The sequence below is a fragment of the Lytechinus pictus genome, chromosome 16, assembly GCF_037042905.1.
Source record: "Lytechinus pictus isolate F3 Inbred chromosome 16, Lp3.0, whole genome shotgun sequence".
In the NCBI taxonomy this organism is placed as follows: Eukaryota; Metazoa; Echinodermata; class Echinoidea; order Temnopleuroida; family Toxopneustidae; genus Lytechinus; species Lytechinus pictus.
In genome coordinates this window covers 25,544,941-25,565,249 of record NC_087260.1, presented here as the reverse complement: position 1 = coordinate 25,565,249, position 20,309 = coordinate 25,544,941, and the positions used below count along the sequence as shown (strand labels likewise).

At 36.3% G+C, this 20,309-nt stretch overlaps 1 protein-coding gene across 1 annotated transcript; it reads left to right on the top strand.

The window, feature by feature from the left end:
• Positions 1-2,325: 2,325 nt before the first annotated feature.
• LOC129279508 (band 4.1-like protein 2) lies at positions 2,326-17,753 on the top strand (the record flags this gene model as incomplete). The annotated part of the gene is made up of 7 exons (XM_054915616.2): positions 2,326-2,408; positions 3,050-3,147; positions 4,027-4,150; positions 4,914-5,157; positions 10,370-10,533; positions 11,444-11,506; positions 11,942-17,753. Coding segments are annotated over 7 exons (3,444 nt in total), but the record flags the coding sequence as incomplete, so codon positions are not given.
• Between the last annotated feature and the right edge of the window lie 2,556 nt (positions 17,754-20,309).

The window sequence follows — 20,309 nt, the reverse complement described above, 5'->3', positions numbered from 1 at the left end:
GGTTGTGATTTTACAAGACATTTAAAAGTAACCTACATAACATTTGTAAAATATATGAATAAATGACATATAAATTGAAAACAATAGCCTTCAGAAAAAATAAATCATTGAAACGTTAATCACCATTGCCAAATTTTAGAAGGGTGCATGCCTTTTTTTGGGTGGTGGTTTTTAGAGATACTTTAGATGTGAGGGATAAATATCTTTAGGTTGCTGCATACAGACAGTCTCGTATTATCATTTTTTTTCCTGTATGACATCCACAGAGTCCCACATATAGCTTTCCATGTTTGTATGCACACACTCCCTAGCTTGTTTTCAATACAGCCCTATATCAGAAAACAGGAAATCGGCAGTGACTAGGGATATACAGAGGATCTGGGTTTAGCCATCACTTAAACCTAATCAACGACATCCAGGCCGAAAGGGACGAGATTGTTACCCAGCAAACCGTCTATTTATCGTGGTTACCGGGCAAAAGTTTTCACCTCTCCAATTTCAGGAATGGATTTGTTTTGTCTGTGGGTGCTTGGAAGGAGGCTATAATTAGAATAGGTACATGATTATGCATAACTTGCCTGGTTTAAAGGTCATCAAGAGACAAACCAAGATCTTGGATAATTTCAAATCTTGAGAGATGACTTTATTAACACCTCTTTCCCCCCTGCTCGAATAACACAAGTTTGTTCTGGTAATAATTTGTCAGAAAAAAACGTTATTCCTGAAAAATCTTCTGATTTGTAAATATTTTACCCATTAAAATTTTTAGCTTGTAATTTCATTTTTTTTTTAAATTAGAACAGTTACCTTACAATGAACATTACAAATCTGTTTTAAAGATCATATATCACTACATATGTGACATGGGCAATAAAATACTACAACACTGCAATGTTCGTGATATTGAACCAAAATTATATACATGTAATCAGACATAATACTTCAGTGAACATTGATTAGTTTTAATATTTTTTATACAAAATAAACATTTGAAGCTATTGAAGTAATGTTGAACTCATGTAATGTTAGTTAAACTTATGTAATTGAGGCTTACAGTGATGCCAAAAGAGCTATAAATGTGCTATTCATACATTTTACATTCACCCATGGCTTTGTTCATTAATATTCCTTTTTTTATGTACAAAGATGTGTTCTCATAAAATGAAGTCTGTCTGGGAGCATTACTGCTTAGTTGTTTTGATGTTGGGTCATTTTAATATGAAGATGTGCAATTTAGCCCCAAAATCCCGCAATCGATAGCGAGAAATGACTTCTTATAATCCAAATCAAACCACATGCAATCTCGCTTTCATTAAGCACGGTGAATGGCATTCTGCAGAATGAATACTCTGACTCATCCTCTAATAGGGGTCCGTTGCAGAAAGAGTTGCGTTTAAACGTAAGTCAAAAATCAATGGCAAGTCCCAAATGCGCGCTGTTGATTGGTTGAAAATCAAGTTGCGATTGATTGCAACTCTTTCTGCAACGGGCCCCAGGGTCTTACAAATTGATCTGATCGATCCTAACTCTGGAAATCCATTGATGTCATAATACTTCATAAAGGAAGTGTACACAATGTCTCTTTGTGAACAAAGAGGAGCATAAAGAGGAGCATAGTTGTCAAGACACATGTAGAACACTTAAAAATGACATGCATTCTAGATTTTGGCATTGCTGGCTTTTCATAGTTGTAATGAATCAGATCAATTGCAACTCTTTGTGAGACATGGTCCATATGCCCTATTTTACCATGCTTTGCTGCCTGTCTGATATTACATCTAATAGAGTCATATCTCAATTTCATTCAGACAGTCATTTATAGTAGAAGATGCTGTAATTCAGGTCCTGCATCCCATGAATAGACGATGCATTCATGATGCCCTAGTATCCCTACATTACTTTGACATGTAATATACATGTAACTGCCAGCTCTTGTATGATTTAACAACTTTTTGTTTTTAGTTGTTGCTTTTAATATTTTAGAGTATTATTTATTTGATACATTTGGTACTCCAATATTGCATTAGTATTCTGTACTCTATAGCTATTAAATGCTTTTACAAACACCTACAAACGAGTTTATACCATTTATTTGTATGTATAAAAATTGTTCGTAAAGGTATTTGTGACCATAGCATTAGCTGCTTGTCATATTTCATTATCTGTCACAACAGGTTTGTTATCTGGCGAGCATCACAGTCACTTTCTTCAGATTCAGTCAATATGAAATGATTTTGTTACACTCTCAGAACTCTGTTCAACTCTTTGTCACATTTGATAATCACTTCAATTTATTATTAATGTTTTATCTTATTGTTATATCTTTCAGCTCCTAAGAAGACGTTATTCCACTTTTCAGTCAAATTCTACTTATCGGATCCAGGTCAGCTGCATGAAGAATTCACAAAGTAAGTGATATATCAATCAGTTCTTCTTTAACCCATAGACTTATATGTAAGTTCAAGATTAATCTGTTTCGCTCCTTAAACTGGCAACAATCATTGATTTTCCATTGATTTTCATACTTTGAAAATATGAAATATGGATATGATATGAGTCAAAATGATTAATTCACAAAGTAAGTGATATATCAATCAGTTCTTCTTTAACCCATAGACTTATATGTAAGTTCAAGATTAATCTGTTTCGCTCCTTAAACTGGCAACAATCATTGATTTTCCATTGATTTTCATACTTTGAAAATATGAAATATGGATATGATATGAGTCAAAATTATTAATAATGGCAAAATGCATCCTACAAGTACTGATTAATATCTTTATGAATTATCATCCTCATAATCATCACCATTACCATCATCATCTTCACTTTCATCGTCACCATCATTATTATCACCATCACCGTCATCATCACCATCATTATCATTACCATCATCATCATCATCACTATCATCACCATCATCACAAACACGACCACTGCCACCACCACCATCATCGTCATTGTCATTACCAATCATTATCATCCTCCTTATCATCATCATCATCATTGTTGTTTTTCATTTATGATAATATTTTCTTTGATTGCACAGATACTTGTTTGCCTTACAAGTGAAGAAAGATCTAGCCAATGGTAGATTACCGTGCTCAGAAAACACAGCAGCCCTCATGGCTTCATATATCTTACAAGGTGAGTTTTGAGTTTTATGCCACAGCTCCTCTAAACAGCGCCATCACAAGACCTAAACTATCTCAAATGGGGACTTTGCATCCTTATCTAAGATGCAATATTTTATTATGTAGTCTTACATTCAATGATGAATAATTTCCTTCTCATATCTACAGAATTAATACCACAATATTTGTCATTAAAATTAAATGAAATGTATGCTTCTGGGCCTGTCTGTTTCTCATTATAGATCAAATGGCCAATTTATTTACAAACTGAAATTTCACAATATGTTTCTTCTGATCTTATTTTATTGAGAGGGTATACTGTATAATTATATCAAGAATATCTAAATTTAAATGGTGGAAGATTCACTCTGTATTGAGTTCAAAGCCCCTAAATGCAAAGGAATAGATCTTGGCAAGTGCACGCATTTTAGTGTTGGCAACTCTCGGAGTTGCCAGATTGAACTCTCAAGATAAACAAAACAAGAGCCATCCAAAATGGCATACTTTTTAAATACTGATAGGCCTATACTGAAATTGCTGGTAATGCTGTAATGAACTTGAATGAAATAAACTGATTTTTTTATCACTGTACAATGAGACATAAACATGAACAGATTGGTCAGTAGCTTTCACTGAATAATGTCTCTAGTTAATGAAATACTTGCATATGATTGGCTGAATGTGATTTTGTCACTTCATGAAACCTCCCCCTGTGGCCTCTTGCATTTGAACTTCATACTTTAAAAACCTTTTTAATTCAAAGTTAGGTCAGCCTAATTCCGCCACTGTCTTTAAAGAAAATCTCTTACAAAATCACTCTTCTGCTATAAAGCATAAATCAACGGTCCCTGGTTTAGCTTTTGAAATGGTTTATACACTCTTCCTTTTTCAGCCGAGGTTGGGGACTACAGTCCGATGGAACATGACGATGGTCGTTACATCACAGCTTTCCGTTTTGTGCCCAACCAATCAAGACCAATGGAACTTAAGATTCAGGAGTACCACAAAAACCACATGTAAGTTACACATTGATTCTCCATTCTTGAAAAAAGATGGGAAGTCAATGTTTTGTATTTTTTGTTTCCCTTAAAATTATTTTTTGGTCAATTTATTAATTTAAATCCTCTCAAACCATTGGAAATTTATATCTTCAGTGATTTCAGAGCCCAGGGTCCAATTTCTTAAAACTTGAAATTATAAAAAAAAAATTGCAATAACAGTTACAAGCTACTGAAACCCTTCTATCTGATTGGCTGATGTTAAGCATTTTTTTTAATTTTAACAATTCTTCATGAAACGTGACCAACGAAAGCTTTCTGAGGATGAAATATTATCAAAAGAAGGAAATGCTAGAAAGAAAGTTTTTATGTTCAAATTGTTTTTGTTCATTAAAGTGTACCAATGAAAATGTGAAAGTTTACATTGAGTATATACTAACTTTATGAGTATCAGAAAAAAATTGTTTGATTTCACAGCAACCTTTGTTTAAGTCAAGGGCTCCAAGTTACAATGTAGGCAGTGTGTGAATTCTGTGTAAAATTATTAGATGTGTTCTGTCTGTCAATTAATATTTTTAATTATCTGATCTGTTCTAATTAACACATTTGATTTTGTTTAACTTGATTTTATTTTTTTCCAAAATCATTCGGTGCAACATAATGTGATATAATACAAATAGTAGATAAGATAACACATTGCATTCACAAATGATTATATAAGTGCAGTAATTCCAATCGAGATGTTACATGCAATGTGAAATAAAATTGATCCCCACTCCAGCGGTCAAACAATGGCTGATGCAGACTTCAATCTCCTGGACGTTGCAAGAAGACTAGAGATGTACGGGGTGCGTCTTCATCCTGCCAAGGACTATGAGAACGTCCAGCTCTATCTGGCTGTATCCCATCAAGGTACCTTGGTCTTCCAGAACAACACAAAGATCAACACATTCTCCTGGGCTAAGATCCGCAAGCTCAGCTTCAAGAGGAAAAGGTTCCTCATCAAGCTACATCCCGAAGGATTTGTAAGTAGTTTCTTTTAAAGGACAAGTCCACCCCAACAAATAGTTGATTTGAATAAAAAGAGAAAAAAATCAACAAGCATAACACTGAAAATTTCATTAAAATCAGATGTAAAATGAGAAAGTTATGACATTTTAAAGTTTCGCTTAATTTCACTAAACAGTTATATGCACATCCTGGTCGATATGCAAATGAGGAGACTGATGACGTCATCTACTCACTATTTCTTTTGTATTTTATTTATGAAATATGAAATATTCGAATTTTCCACTCACTGTCAAGTGAAACAACGATTAATTCCTCCCTGAACATGTGGAATTAGCTTCTTTTTTTTTTTACATTGTATGGTTCAGTCAAGTTGGTCCTTATTGTCAAATCTGTAAAAAAAATGAAATATTGTATAATTCAAACAATAAAAAACAAAATAAATAGTGCTGGACATCATCGACTGACTCATCTGCATGTCACTGAGTTGTGCATATCACTGTTTTGTAAAAAAATAAGGGAAACTTTAAAATGCCATAACTTTCTTATTCTACATCCGATTTTGATGAAATTTTTAGAATTATGCTTCTCACATTTTTCTCTATTAATTCAAATCAACAATATTCTGGGGTGGACTTGACCTTTAAGAATGCATATTGGCCCTGTAGCACAACACTTAGCAATCGATCATTGGGCAGGTTTTGTGATTGATAGCATTGATCACTGTGTGCAATCAGTTATAAGAATGAATGAAATGATGGAATAGTGAAGTCCCATAGGATGTTGTTCAATACGTCCCCTCTGGCCACATCAATCTGAATCTTATCCTGTGGTTAAGAATATAGTAAGTGTCCCGCTTGTCCTTTCATACTCATAAAAAGCTTATGGAACCCCACTCCCCCCCCCCCTTGTTAGTGAGAGAGTGAATCTCCATTGGGGGATTGTGATTTGTGATTGTACATCCTTTTAGCGGCATTATTATGAATCTTATTCTAGTCTGCAACCACAGACTCAAGTTTGTCTCTTTAACAGTATATATGTAGCATGTCTTGAGTTGAGACTAAACTCCAAACTTTCTGTCGAATAATCGGTAGAAGCAGCCTCAGTACATGGGCGAATCTAGTCTCCTATTTCAGACTCTGCATTATGCATTCATACCTGCCAACCATTCCGATTTTGGCGGAATTATACCGATTTTTTAGCCTCCATTCCGAATTCCGAATTTTTAAACCAAAATTCCGATTTTTAGGTCAATCAATATAGTGTTGAAATTATTGAAACGGCTGTATGATGCGACTAACGCATAAGCGGCTGTAACATACGACTAACGCATAAACAACTGGGGCGCACGGCTAAGTGCTAAGTGCACAGTTCCATTGCAATTGCATGTGAAAATTACGAGCAGCGGCCACAGCGGCGCGGCCGATATTAGCGTTGACTTCCGGAACAAAATGGCGGCTGACATCAGCTCGCGAAAGTGCCAGTTTTCAGTGAGGACACGTTTTCAAAATCCACGAACATCGGAAAAACCGTGAAAAATTCACTTTTTTAGACCCCTTGTTTCCTAACTACGATGTATAGAAGTAAGGATGGTGATATTTTTGACGCGAAATATGGTGATTTAGTAAGATAATTTCACTTTTTATTCGAGGTTTTGCTCTTTTCGCCGGATGATTTTGTATTGTGGAATGAGTTAGTGAATGAGTCGTGTACTGGTGTCTAGAGTGTGCTGGTAATATCATTGATGAGTCTGCTTACCGGCGCCTGCTTACCCGGCCGATCGGCCGCGCCGTGCACATCGGGAGGCTCTGCCGCAGTTACTCAAGTTTATCCCTACGCAATGTTAAATTGATCTGTACTTTATTTTTTCGAATAATTGTCAAATTTGTGAGAAAGAAAGCGGCAATTATCAACTTTCGAGTCAAGTTGATCCATCGGAGCCGAACGCCAAATCTACTTGCTTCGCTTGCCTAAACTCCCGGCGCCCGAGTTGCAGCGCCTCAGCCTCACAGTCTCATCGGCGCACCGCAAGTGCAGTGGTGGGTGCGGGTCGGGCGTATTCCGCCGTATTACTTCGGCTCCGTTTTTGTCATGGCTGAAAATATGCTTTCTTATGCCAACAAGCACTTATCTAATAAAGGTTATGATATAACCTTGTCCTCAGTCACTACTCCTGTGTGGTGAAATATAAACATGAATAAGATGACAATGTTTGGCTTATTTTGATGCATATGATAGACTTGATATAATTATAAATGATAAATAAATGTTCTGGATCTGGATGTATACGATGCAGGGCCCTCCTGGGCATAAACGCATCGGGTGAGAGAGGGCGGGGTGAGGATTAGAAAGCTCTGTCAATGGCCTTCTTGAATGAGCTTGTCGATGTTGAGTTGATGACAGCGTCACTCAAGTGATTCCATCACTTGTTAGATTTTTTTGCACTCAGTTTTTAATACAGTAGGCTAGGCCAACTTGAATCTGAATTAATGATACAAAATATCCCTTGGCCCAAAACTCAATTGAATTCTTGAAATTAGTTTTTTTCTGATTAAAAAGAGAATCTTTCCAGAAACTTTCCAACAATAGAGGGCCTTACAAAAATATGCTCAAAATCAAATTATTCCTAAATCTATATAGATTTCAATGAAAACAAATCACACCTGAATGAAACTGGGTGTATTTTTTTGTCACAAACGTGATATCTTAAAGACCCTTGTTTTAATGTTTGATTGATAAATGATATTATATTACATATAAGTAGACTAACGTTACATGTAGGTCATCCTGTGGTATGGTTAAGAGGGTAAATTTGCTTTAAAAAGGGTAGGGAAATGCTACTTTTACATGCAGAAAATGCAGAGTCCCTACCATGGGAGGGGGAAACCATCTCGCGCGCGACCCGCTCGGCGCCCTCGTGACTTTGATACTGATTTTTTATTATCAAAGGTTGGCAGGTATGTGCATTATGCGCGAACCAAGGGTATGTTCCTGCAGACTAATCTTATCCTGTTAATATGAAATAAGTATCTCACTTGGCTTTCCATACTCACAAATAGCTTATGGAACACCCCCCTGGTCAGGATGATAGGGAAGCCCCATTGGGAGGTTGTACAATACATCCCCTTTGGGTGTATCTACATTCCACGATACATACTTGGAATGCCTTATAATCTGTTCAGGTGACGGGGACCATACATCATATATCCTCTTACCCCAGTTTCACATCTGCCTCGACCAGTTTCCTACGACTAGTATTACAGTCACATTTGCCTGGCAGAATTTCTCTTATCAGAACATAGATATATTTAAAAAAAATGACATGTATATGAAAATTATATAGTTGATTGGTTCTTGTGTAAAAATATAAACGGACAATCATGATGAATTTAGATGAAGCGATAGATAATTAATTCATTAAAAGCAAGATAAAACATGTATAACTCAATTATGCCATGTCATTTTCATATCTTGGATATGACTGGGGTTGCGTTCATATTCACTTTTTAACCCAAGATTTGTTTTCGAAGATTCTTGCATTCAAGTAACTTTTATCGGATGTAGAATTGAATGCCTTTCGAATCACGAGTATGACATGATGACATGATTATGAAAACATTCGGACACAAAATTTATGTAATTGAAAAACAAACGAACCTAGGTGGATAGCAAAGTCATTATAGTGGCCTGTTTCATGTGTGAACATGAATAGTATACATTCCCAAGTTGACATTTACTTTCTGGGTCAAAGTTCATGTTATGTGTGCATTGACCTGGTATGAATTGAGGGACATCATCATTGATGAAATAAAATTAAAAAAATCAGAACAAGATATTTTTTTTAATAATCTCTCACATTGACTATGTTTTGTGATCATGTTTTTTGTGATTTATTTTTGTGATTCGAGCTTAATTGATTCACATGAACACACCCCTACTCTAGATGGAATGATAAAGTACTAGTATTTAGTTTATGAAGGGTTTATGATGAGGGTAATGCAATTCATGTTGTGTTATCATCATATGACCTTTATCGATGAAAGAGATTGATAACCAGTCTAGCTATGTATTGGTTCCTTATGATAATCATGTCAATCGTTGAATGGATGGACTGATGGATGGATGAAAGGATGGATGACAGGTGGAGAGGAAGAAAGAGAGAGGAAGGGAGAGAGATGACCAGTCTAGCTATGTACTGGTTCCTTATGATAATCATGTCAATCGTTGAATGAATGGATGAATCGATGGATGAAGGAGGAGAGGAAGAAAGAGAGAGGAAGGGAGAGAGATGACCAGTCTAGCTATGTACTGGTTCCTTATGATAATCATGTCAATCGTTGAATGAATGGATGAATGGATGGATGATAGGAGGAGAGGAAGAAAGAGAGAGGAAGGGAGAGAGATGACCAGCTGGAGCCATGTATTGGTCTCTAATGATTATCATATCAATCATTGGATGGATGGGTGGTTGGACAAACAGACGGACAGTAGAGAGAGAGGGGGGAGGGAGAAATTACCTGTCTAGCTATGTACTGGTTTCTAATGATAATCATGTCAATCATTAGTTGGATGGATGGATGGGTGGGTGGGTGGATGGACGGACAGAGGGAGAGAGGAAGAAAAGGAGAGGGAAGAAGGGGGAGGGAGAGTGAGAGATGACCAGTCCTAGCTATGTATTGGTATCTAATAATGATCATATCAATCATTGAATTGATGGATGGAGAGGGTAGAGATAGGGGAAAAGAGAGGAGAGAGAAAAAGTGGGATTGGGGGAGGGGGGGGGGGGGCAAAAAGCAATGAATAGCAAGAAATGTGAAAATGATATGCACCATGATTTAAAGCCAAGCTTAAGGTTTGGTAAAGGGTCAATAATTCGAAAAATACATAAGTAAAATCTCACATTCCAATCATAGATATGTATCTGGGGCCTTTGATTTTATTATTTTTCTACTGTATGTTCTTTTTGAAAATTTGAATTTGTTTTTATACTAGCACCCTCTCTCTTTAATGTTTTATTTTCTTTAAAAAAAAAAGGGACCTTCTAGCTCCTTCCTTAGAAATTTAGTGATTGGAAATAAACAAAGCTATTCATATCGATAGGATAATATCCCAAAATGTCTTCCCATTCCATGCTTAAACAAGAGATTTATATCTCATCTAACAAAAATATGCAAATATCATTGAATACATGCTTACGCCATTTGCTATTTCTTCTCTCCTGCTTCACAGGGTTACCCTAGGAGCACCGTAGAGTTCCAGATGGAAACGAGGAATGACTGTAAACAGTTCTGGAAGAGCTGTGTAGAACATCATGCCTTCTTCCGTCTAACACAGATCAAGTATCCTAGATCAAGGAGGCGGCTCTTGAGTAGAGGATCAACATTCAGATACAGGTATGTATATATATAAATCAAAGAGTTTTGCGTCTGCGTCATAATGTAGAAAAAAAAGAAGACTTAATAGAAACGCCGTTAGGAGACATAATCTTCCAAATTTGCCTGGACTTTACTCATTACGTCACAATATCTTCTAACAATGCACCTGTCGCGTTATGTTGCGCATTGTATTTATTGCGCGTTGGTATCATCACCAAATGATGCAACCTGTTTTGGATAATAAAATCATCCCTGAAGAAGGTCTATGACCTAAAATTTGGAAGATTATGTCTCCTCACAGCGTTTCTATTAAGTCTTCTTTTGTTTATATATATATATATGTATATATATATATACAGTTGTGCTCAAAAGTTAGTGAACCCCTTCACAAATGCACTCCTTCATAATGAGTGATGAATGTAGACAACAACACTTCAATGTTTGGCGAGCCCTGAGAAATAAACTTTTATCTAATCTAAAACATGGCAAAACTTGAACACTTTAAATATGTTCATTTTTCTGGTGGGGTTCACAAACTGTTGAGCACCGCCGTATATTTAGTCTGTCTATCATTCTCACAAAATTGGTAATCAGGTTGTTATTCCCAACATTTAAGTACTCCAAAGGCTCATTATTCCAAAGGTTTGTTAAGCCGTAGGTCTGCTACTCCAAAGAGGAAATAAGGCTCAATATTCTAAAGATTTGATAATCTGAAAGCAGAATGAGGTTTGTTATTTAGAAAGTTCTATAGTTCCCAAATTGAAATTTAACAAAGTGTTATGTTATGAAATAATCTTGATTAATTTGCTTAAAGAAATGCATTTTGGATTTTGTGATCAGAAGGATTGCAAAAGCACTGGCTTGTGTTATTCAATTTGTTGTGGAAATAGTTCTGTTCACATCATCAATTCTTTTCTTTCTTTTTCAGTGGAAGGACACAGAAGCAAGTAGTTGAGCAGGCCAGGGTCGGAGGAAACTCAAGATCATTAGTGTAAGTTTTGAAAAAGACTGATTTATCGTTAATCCAAGGAATTATCTTAATTTGAATTTTCTAGATATAATATGAAGAGGAAAAAACAATTTACAGTCCATGTTCTTTTTCTGGATTTATTGAATAAGATCTGTAAAAAGAAAAATTATGGTAGGCTGTTATCGAATTTTCAGTTTTGATGTTGAGCAATTCCATGAACAGGTATGTCCAACCCCCTTTGTGGGAGTTTCCTAAATGATTTGTCTATGTTTTCTTCTTTATATGGAAGGTATAATGTTCTCAAATTATCATGGCTAGAGCAGTTCTTACATGAAGTAAGAATGAGAAAGAAATGAAGTGACATATCAAACATACTAAAAGGTTAATTATTTTATGGTATGCTCATGAAATTCAGCTATGGTATTATTGGTATCTGTATCCATCTTGAATTTACAGGACATTAAATGCTTCAAGGATGTCAACAAGAAGCCTTGGTGCTCCAAGGACCACCACCCCTCTCACCATCGACATGACAGAGACAATAGTCACTGATCATCACAGTGCACCTAACCTGGCCTTCCCAGATGACCCCACCTATGCCAAACCCGACATGCCTAAGAGTCCTGTCTCTGAGTCACCGACGTCGCCTCCGTCGTCGACTCCCATCACGCCAGTCCATGAGAACTCAAGGATTGCCATCCACAAAGGCCAGTCCAACTCAAGTATCATGTACGAGTACACAGTGAATGATGACAACTCACAGCAACAGAACCAGGCTGAAGTGGATCCAAGCCAGGCGAGCAGGCTGGCCAGTTCTTCAGGTTCCTTCAATGCCAGGATGGAGCCGGAGCCGTTGGTGTCTTCGGGAGAGACCAGACTGGATGCCCTCTCGGATGCAGAGCCCAAGAGGAATGGAGACATCAACATGGGAGGCAATCAGAGTATGCTTTCTTCTAGTTCTTCCAGTTTAAGTGTTGTTGATGAGCATGGGGAGGAGGAGGTGAAAGAGGAAGAGGAGGGGACGCAAGCGGTCCGTCCCATTGCGGACATCTTGCGTCCTCTCCTCATTGGGGGCAAGTTCACTTCCGAGGACTCTGATAGTGACTCCTCCCTCGTCTCGTCAAATCTAGACATTGAGACGGAGGGAGACAAGGAAGGGGAGGACGGGGAAACAGAAAACCAGGATTTTGACCTGGGATCAGTTTCAGAAATGCTAAGTGAAATGGGTACAGTCAGCCCCTCGGAAGTGGAGACTCAGATTCATAGTGAGGCTACTCTCGGCCTGCTTAGTGAGATGAGCACTCCCGGCACTTTCACTGACTTAGAAGGTGGGTTATTTAGTTTGCCAGAGGTCATTTCGGATACTGAACCTAATTCTGACATATTTAAAAGTCTCGGCTCCCCTGATAGTGTTAGTGATATTGATCATGATGATGATGGTCGTAATTTATCCCCTTTGCAGATTAACGAGTCCCTCTTTGTTTCTGAAATTGGCGATATGCTACATAAAGATGGGCTTCGCAGAAGGGGAAGTTCTAGTTTGAGTAGCAGTAGCTCAAGTAGTAGTAGTAGCAGCAGCAGCAGTGATGACTTTGATCAAAGAGGGCGTACCGATACTGAAATTAAAGTTGAATATCCCGCCACTGAAGTAAAACCTGTTGCAAGTAATCTAACAAGCCCTTCTGTGGATGATGCTTTCACTTTCAGTAGTTACGATTCACCAAGCCTTGACTCTTTCTCACAAGTCCATTCTGATGCAGCGCCAATTGCGAATACGGGAAACGTAGAAGGTAACCTTCATAGTGATTATAGGGCCTTTAGACAAGAAAGAAAACTGTTCTTTGAGAGTGATGAGAACCTTGGTCAAACTCTTGGAGAAACGAACGCTACTCTCCAGGCATTAGAAGACGACCTTGATGAAACTTCCCATACCCTTGTACAGTTAGAAGAATCCTTAGCAGAGACTCGAGATACCCTTCAGGCGGAAGGAGTCGATGCTTTTACAGAAACAAGCTCTGGAACTGACCCAGATGAAGAAGTCAAAGGGGTAATCTCTAAGGGACTTACAGAAATCGAAGTGGGCACAAAACATGTTTCTTTTTCAACAGATACCAATGAGACATCAATGATTCCCGGCGTGCTGGAATCGCTCAAGGAATCTAGGGAAACTTCAAGTCCAACCCCATTAGATCTTAAAATAGATTACTTGAGGGATTACGATGAAATATTTCAAAGGGATAATGCTCTAGTGGATGATGTCTCTGGTAATTCTGCTGCTCCCCTTCAGTCACCACCTCACCATTATGTTAGTCCTGGTATTCTACCAGAAAGTAGTCTTCCTAAACTTCCAGAATTGTCTAAGGAAATGGTTGCCAAACTAGAAGCCCAGACCGAGGCAGCACCTATCCGCACAGTAATCCAGGATGAGATAGAGGGAGGGGGTGATGATATCCTTGGGGATCTACCAAATATTGCAGGGAATGGTTTTCAGGGAACAAACTGGCATCAGAAAGGGTCGGGTCAATCCATGTATGTCAGTAAGTTAAAGGTTCAGATTCCTCGACCAGGTGAACTGTTAATCCAGCCCGGAAGCGCCGGGAGTGCTGCCAAGTCAAGCAGCCCCGGGAGTGACGACTCCATGCGCAGACACTTTGGTACGGTGCGCAACCCCGATGACCTTGTCAGTTGTAGTGAGCTGAGTTTTGGAAACCTAGAAAACGAGAGCTTGCGTGTGCACTGTGATGATAGTGGTAGTAATGGTGCGTATTTGAACTTGGGGTGTGGTTTGGCTGATCATCTGAGTGATGAGAGTGATAGTGAGGTTGGGAGTGATGAAGGCACTACTTCTAGCTCCAATGATAGTTGTGTGTATCAGTATAAGGTCTCTGAAGCCTGCTACACCAAAACTCATTCTAAGAGCAGTCTGGGTGAATCTGGTAGCTCCAGTAGCGAGGGAGGAGACCAAGTGCTAGGTCCGGATGCTGGGAGTGCCGCTGCTCACTTTGATATTTTCAGCAGTAGCGGGGGAATACTGTCTGGGAATGGACACGACTTGTTTGCTGACTTGGAGAATAACGATTTCTCCCTGGCAGCGAGCACTTGCAATTCAGATGATTTTGACTAAAAAACACACATTATTCTCACACTTTGAAAATCAGTCACCACTCTGAATAATCAAAACACTATTTACATTATTTCAATTCATCATTCATGAAGTTTGATTTTTAAACAAAAGAGAGAATATGTCGCACTATGGATAATGACATTGTAAACTGCCTAAATATTAACATATGAACAATAAAAGCATACGTAAAGTGTATAAGCATCAATATAATGCAGCACTTCCATATAACAATACATTTATTAGCATTAAATACAATGATACAATAGAGATTTTAGTAATTTTCTATTAAAAGGGGCAGTCAAAGATCTTTTCTTTTGCTGATGCCCATTTTTTAACAAATATATACGTAAAAGTTGTTAATGATCATGTATGTTTTGCGCCAAAATTTAGCAGTGCATTTGATAAATTCATTATTTTATTTCATAGCTTGCATATATAAGCATGTAAACTATTCAAGCGCATGAAAGGTAATACTGAAAAACATATTGGATAATTGTTATATACATTCACAATTAGTTTGGCAAATAGTATGAACAGAACAGCCATGGGTGGTCATCTCGTGTTATTTTTGTGTTGGGGGGTATTCCTATCCATGGCTGTGTTCACACCTGTACATAATCAAACAAGCTATCGCGGGGTCGATACCCAGTACTACATCAGAAATCTTGCATTGGATGATCGTTGTGAGAATCCAGTCTTTGTATGAACAAGGTACTATTTCCTCAACCCACGGAGAAACCATTGCAACGTTAATCCCACCTAAGACAAGGATACTTTGAAGAAAAAAATGATTGTCTGTACTACATAGTGCGTACCTGCTTCACTAATATTCAGCTTTGATGAATTCTATTCAATAAAGTACCGTGCCCCACCCTGCTTTCTGCCCCCACCCATGCCTCTTGCCCAAAACCATGTTGTAAATAAGAACCCCAAAAATCATGAAATTAACTAGGAATTTACTTGAAAACCCTTCTTCCTTTATCATAAACTCAGGAATAACTTATGTTCAAAAGCCTGGAACTTTTACCATCTAAATAAAAAGTTTCTGAAGCTGCCCCCGCTACCAACCCCTCTTTTTCTTTTCCTCTCCATATTCCACCAATCAAAATTTAGATATTGTGTACTTGAATTTAAGTTTAAATTTTTAATAGAACTTAATTTAATGATTGTGTTTGAGAAGATTTGTCTATGAAATAATGCTCAAATTATAGGTTTTATGTTAATTCTTCAATCTTTGTGATTTATTTCTTGTCTTGATCTCATTGAATTACATTTTTGTTTTGAGATAAAGATAAACTTGATGACCGATCTACTTTTTCTTTTCTAGCTCAGGAAATTTTCTGTACTAATTTCAATCCCACCTTTCTGGTGAGCCTTAAAGTAAAAATTATGTTGGAGCTTTCATTTAGGCATGAAATATAACTCTCACTAAAATGATTTCTCCCAAAAAAATAAAGTAAAAAATTTAAACACTTTGGAACTTACCTGTATTTATATGAACTTTACTTGAAATCTGTTAGATCAGCCATTCTTTGGATGAAATTATTTCAATCAAGTTCTTTTTTTTCTTCTTTTTTTTTTGCTTCCATATGTGATCTCTACCTTAAGTGAAAAAAAAACCCCTCTAAGTGCCTAATTCAGCATTTTTTTAATATGTATCGTACATTATGAAAACTGGATTGAGAGGAGAACTGATTTTATTTAAGATTGAACATGAACTCAAGATGCTTTGATATCAATCAGAAAAATACATTGATAAAATTTTTCGTCACTGTTTACTTCATTTGGAGATATATGTTCTGTCTTCTCTGACGTGGGGGAAGGGGGGAAGGTATTTGTATTAGTTATTTTCTGGCAACCTGTAAGTCCTTTATACTATTTTCGCAGTGTCAAAGCTTTATGAGCCTTCAGTAAACTTAGCTCAATTGCAGTTTGTAAAAAAAATTAAATGATCAGATGGATGGTAAAGTAGAAATTGTTTTCTTATTTTGATTCCATCTTCTTTTTTCTTTTATTTATTTTTTACTCTCAAGTGTTGCTTTCTTATGCTTAAAATGCCAAAAATATGCTTTATTTCCCAATTTTCTAGTTCAATTTATTCCTTTTTTAATTGATGAATTCATTCTGTATTGCAAAAGGAAGCTATACCCAAGTTGACTATTTTCAATTGAAATTACTATGGATATTTTGAATTGAAATTACTATGGATATTTTGAATTTTGGGATAGCAACAAAACTTTCTTTTCCCTTTGTGATAAAGCATATAAACAAGGCAGGTTGCTACATAAGCACTTGCCTGGTTGCCCGGGGCAAGTAAAAGTAAGAGTCGGGGAAAGTGTTTTGAAGTAAAGACCAAAACTACTTGCCCGAATTGGGCAAGCAAAATTCACTCAGTAGAAAGCAAAATTCTCACAGTAGAATGACCAAAATTAGGGTCGATATGATATGATATTGACCCTAATTTTGGTCATGGCAGGCAAGATAAAATTACTTTGGAAAAAGAAATGCAATAACAAGGTAGATCAGTTCATGTGAAAAGAGAGAAAAGGGTCAGTGGTTTATAAAATCGCAAAACTTTCTTTTGAAGAGGTAAAACTTTTTTTTTCAAGGATTTGTTCGGGCAAGTGAAATAGATTTTTGGGCAAGTATATTCCAACCATTTAAAACTTTACTTGCCCTACCGGGCAAGCGCTTCTAAAATGTTATGTAGCACCCTGGCAAGGTAAGAAATAAATGTCTATCACACAAACTGGAATGTGATATTATGTTTTGATTGTCATCACTCGCACCAAATTAATCATCACAATTTTACACCCCTTTAAAACTCTAATGTCAATGCATCAAACAACTCTGTTCGCAGCAAAATTGATTTACTTATTAATCCATTATTGCACAGATTAACACATTTTATATTTAGGATTGTAGTGGTTCTAATACATAATTTTCATATGGAATGGTGGCATTTATTTGACTGACTACTAATTACTAATAATTATGATAAATGAATGTAGTAACCTCTTTTGTAATGCAAATATATCTTGCCCTTAAAATAGCATTTTACCCCCCCCCCCTCCCCTCACCTTACATTAAATTTAGAGATGAATATTACAGGTATTTTTTTATACACTATAAAATATATCACACTCATACAGGAAAAAAAATTCCATCCATTTATTTTTAAACATATAGTAGTACCGCAATTTGAAAAGAAATGTAAATTTGTATGATTGTAAATACTGCTCAAAATGTTGTTGCTGTTTTTTCAAAATTATGCAGCTCCAAACAAAAGCTGGTAAAATGCACATGAATTTAGATCAAATATCTTTCAATTTCTTGAAAAACTAAGTAATTTGCTATAGTTTTAATTTACCCATGTTAAGTGAGTGATATGACTTCGGAGTGGATGCCAATTAAGGCTCTTTTAAGAACAATGATTTGATAAAATTGTATAACTTTATCCTTCCAAGTACGATTGAGTAAAACAAAGAAGAAAGAAAAGAATAAATAAGTGTGTCAAAGTCGGATCTTTAGTTGCATTTTATTATTTTTTCTTCTTTTTTATTGATATTGGTTTGGGGCCTTTAGGAATACTGGAGTAATTATAGCTTTTGTTCTGAGAATATGGGATATAATACTTAATATAACAAGAACCCTTAGGCCTTTGGATAATTCAGTTTGTAGGACAAATATGAAATATGATCAATAATAATATTTAAAAACATGACAGTTTAATGGAAAATGCTATATCTAAGTTTTCATTTTGATTTTACATGAGTATTTCCATCCTAGTCATGAAAGCTTTAACGATTCAGAAATATATAAAAGATTATTTAATAAAATGCAGTAAATGAATGCTATTTTTAATCAATTTAGCACTATAGTTTTATTACTTGATTTTGCCCTCAGAGGAAGCATAATGTGCTATTATAGAATTTTTTTTCATAGAAAGAGTGAGAGACAACTGTATTACTTGTATACCTCATTTTTTCATACTTTTTCACACTAACTTCCATTTTTATGTCTCCACTTGTTGAGGCAAAGATTATATTGTGATATTTCATTTGTTTTTTTATTCCACTACCAAACATTACCGGTATACACTAACCCAGAGAGCTCCCGTCCGCGCAGCGGGCGGGAGCCCAGAAGCTCACAGTGTATTCTACCATTGCCACCGGACAAGGGTGATTTATGGTCTAAATATTTCTCCAAATGAATTGTGAAAACAAAAAGTGTACAATTACCACGATTATATGGATGAAGGTCTAGCGAGTGGCAGATTCCTGACATCTGAGCACAGTCTGGAACCTCAAAACAACGAAAAGTTCTCTGCTTCTACCCCGTCTCGATCGGCCATTTTTGTTAAAAATCGTAACAAAACGGCCGATCGAGACTGGGTAGAAGGAGAGAACTTTTGGTTTTTTTGAGGTTCCAGACTGTGCTCAGATGTCAGGAATCTGCCACTCGCTAGACCTTCATCCATATAATCGTGGTAATTGTACACTTTTTGTTTTCACAATTCATTTGGAGAAATATTTAGACCATAAATCACCCTTGTCCGGTGGCAATGGTAGAATACACTGTGAGCTTCTGGGCTCCCGCCCGCTGCGCGGGCGGGAGCTCTCTGGGTTAGGTATACACTTGTTATTCTGAAGATGTGTTATTCAGGAGGTTCGTTATTCACCAAAAAAAATCACAAATCGCATATATATACCAAATTTTCATCGTAAGGTTGAAAATGAATAAGGGTTTGTTAACCCGAACATTTATGGCATTACCCTGAAGATTTTAAATCTGAAGAGAAAAGGAGTTTGCTATTTCAAAAGTTCAATTTCCTACAGTCAGAAAATACAATAATGTTTGTTATTCCAAAGGTCTGATAATCCAAAAATGAAATTAGATTCATTGTTATGAAAATAAGTAAAGAACTATAAACATTTTCCATTATTTTCAGACTATCAAACCTTATTTCATTCACGGATTAACAAACCTTTGCATCAACAAACTTTTGAAATATTGAACCTTCAAAATATCATATCTTTAGAATGACGAATGTTCCAAATAACGAGTGTTAACCAATATAACATTGTGTGAATGGTGATTGCATGGTATATGGAAACAAGCTTTAGAAAGCCCCTTTCTTATTTTTTTTTCTCTGTCTCATTTTGTTTCAAATTGTGTTCTGGCTCTGATGTCGAATAACGATTTGAATGTTGTTCTGGGTTTCCAAAATTCAGCTGATCTGTAGGAAGACAAGATTACAACTAAGATGCAAGCGTTATGTGGGTGTTAATATCAAATTGCTTTTTGTTTCGTGTCGTTCAAACTCTTAATATGATTTTGAAAAAAATGTCAATTTTTTAGAAAAAAAGAGGAGCATTGTTTATATTATTTTTAATCTATTCTATAAGACCTCACATTGATCATTCAGATTTAAAAAAAAGTAAGAGGAAAGAAGCTCTGATCATAATTCATTTAAGTGCCTTAATTGGTATTTATCTAATATTCCCAAAACTGAAAAAGCCTTATTTAGTATACAGTCCAATAAATATAGGGCACAGAGAATATCCATTTTAGCATATCTGAAATTGGTTTCTATTCGTTTCCTTATACTGAATGTTTCTGGAATTGAGTAGATGATTTCAATATTTGTTTTTTTTAAATGTAATCTTTTAAGATCAAATTTATATGTACTTCGTTTAG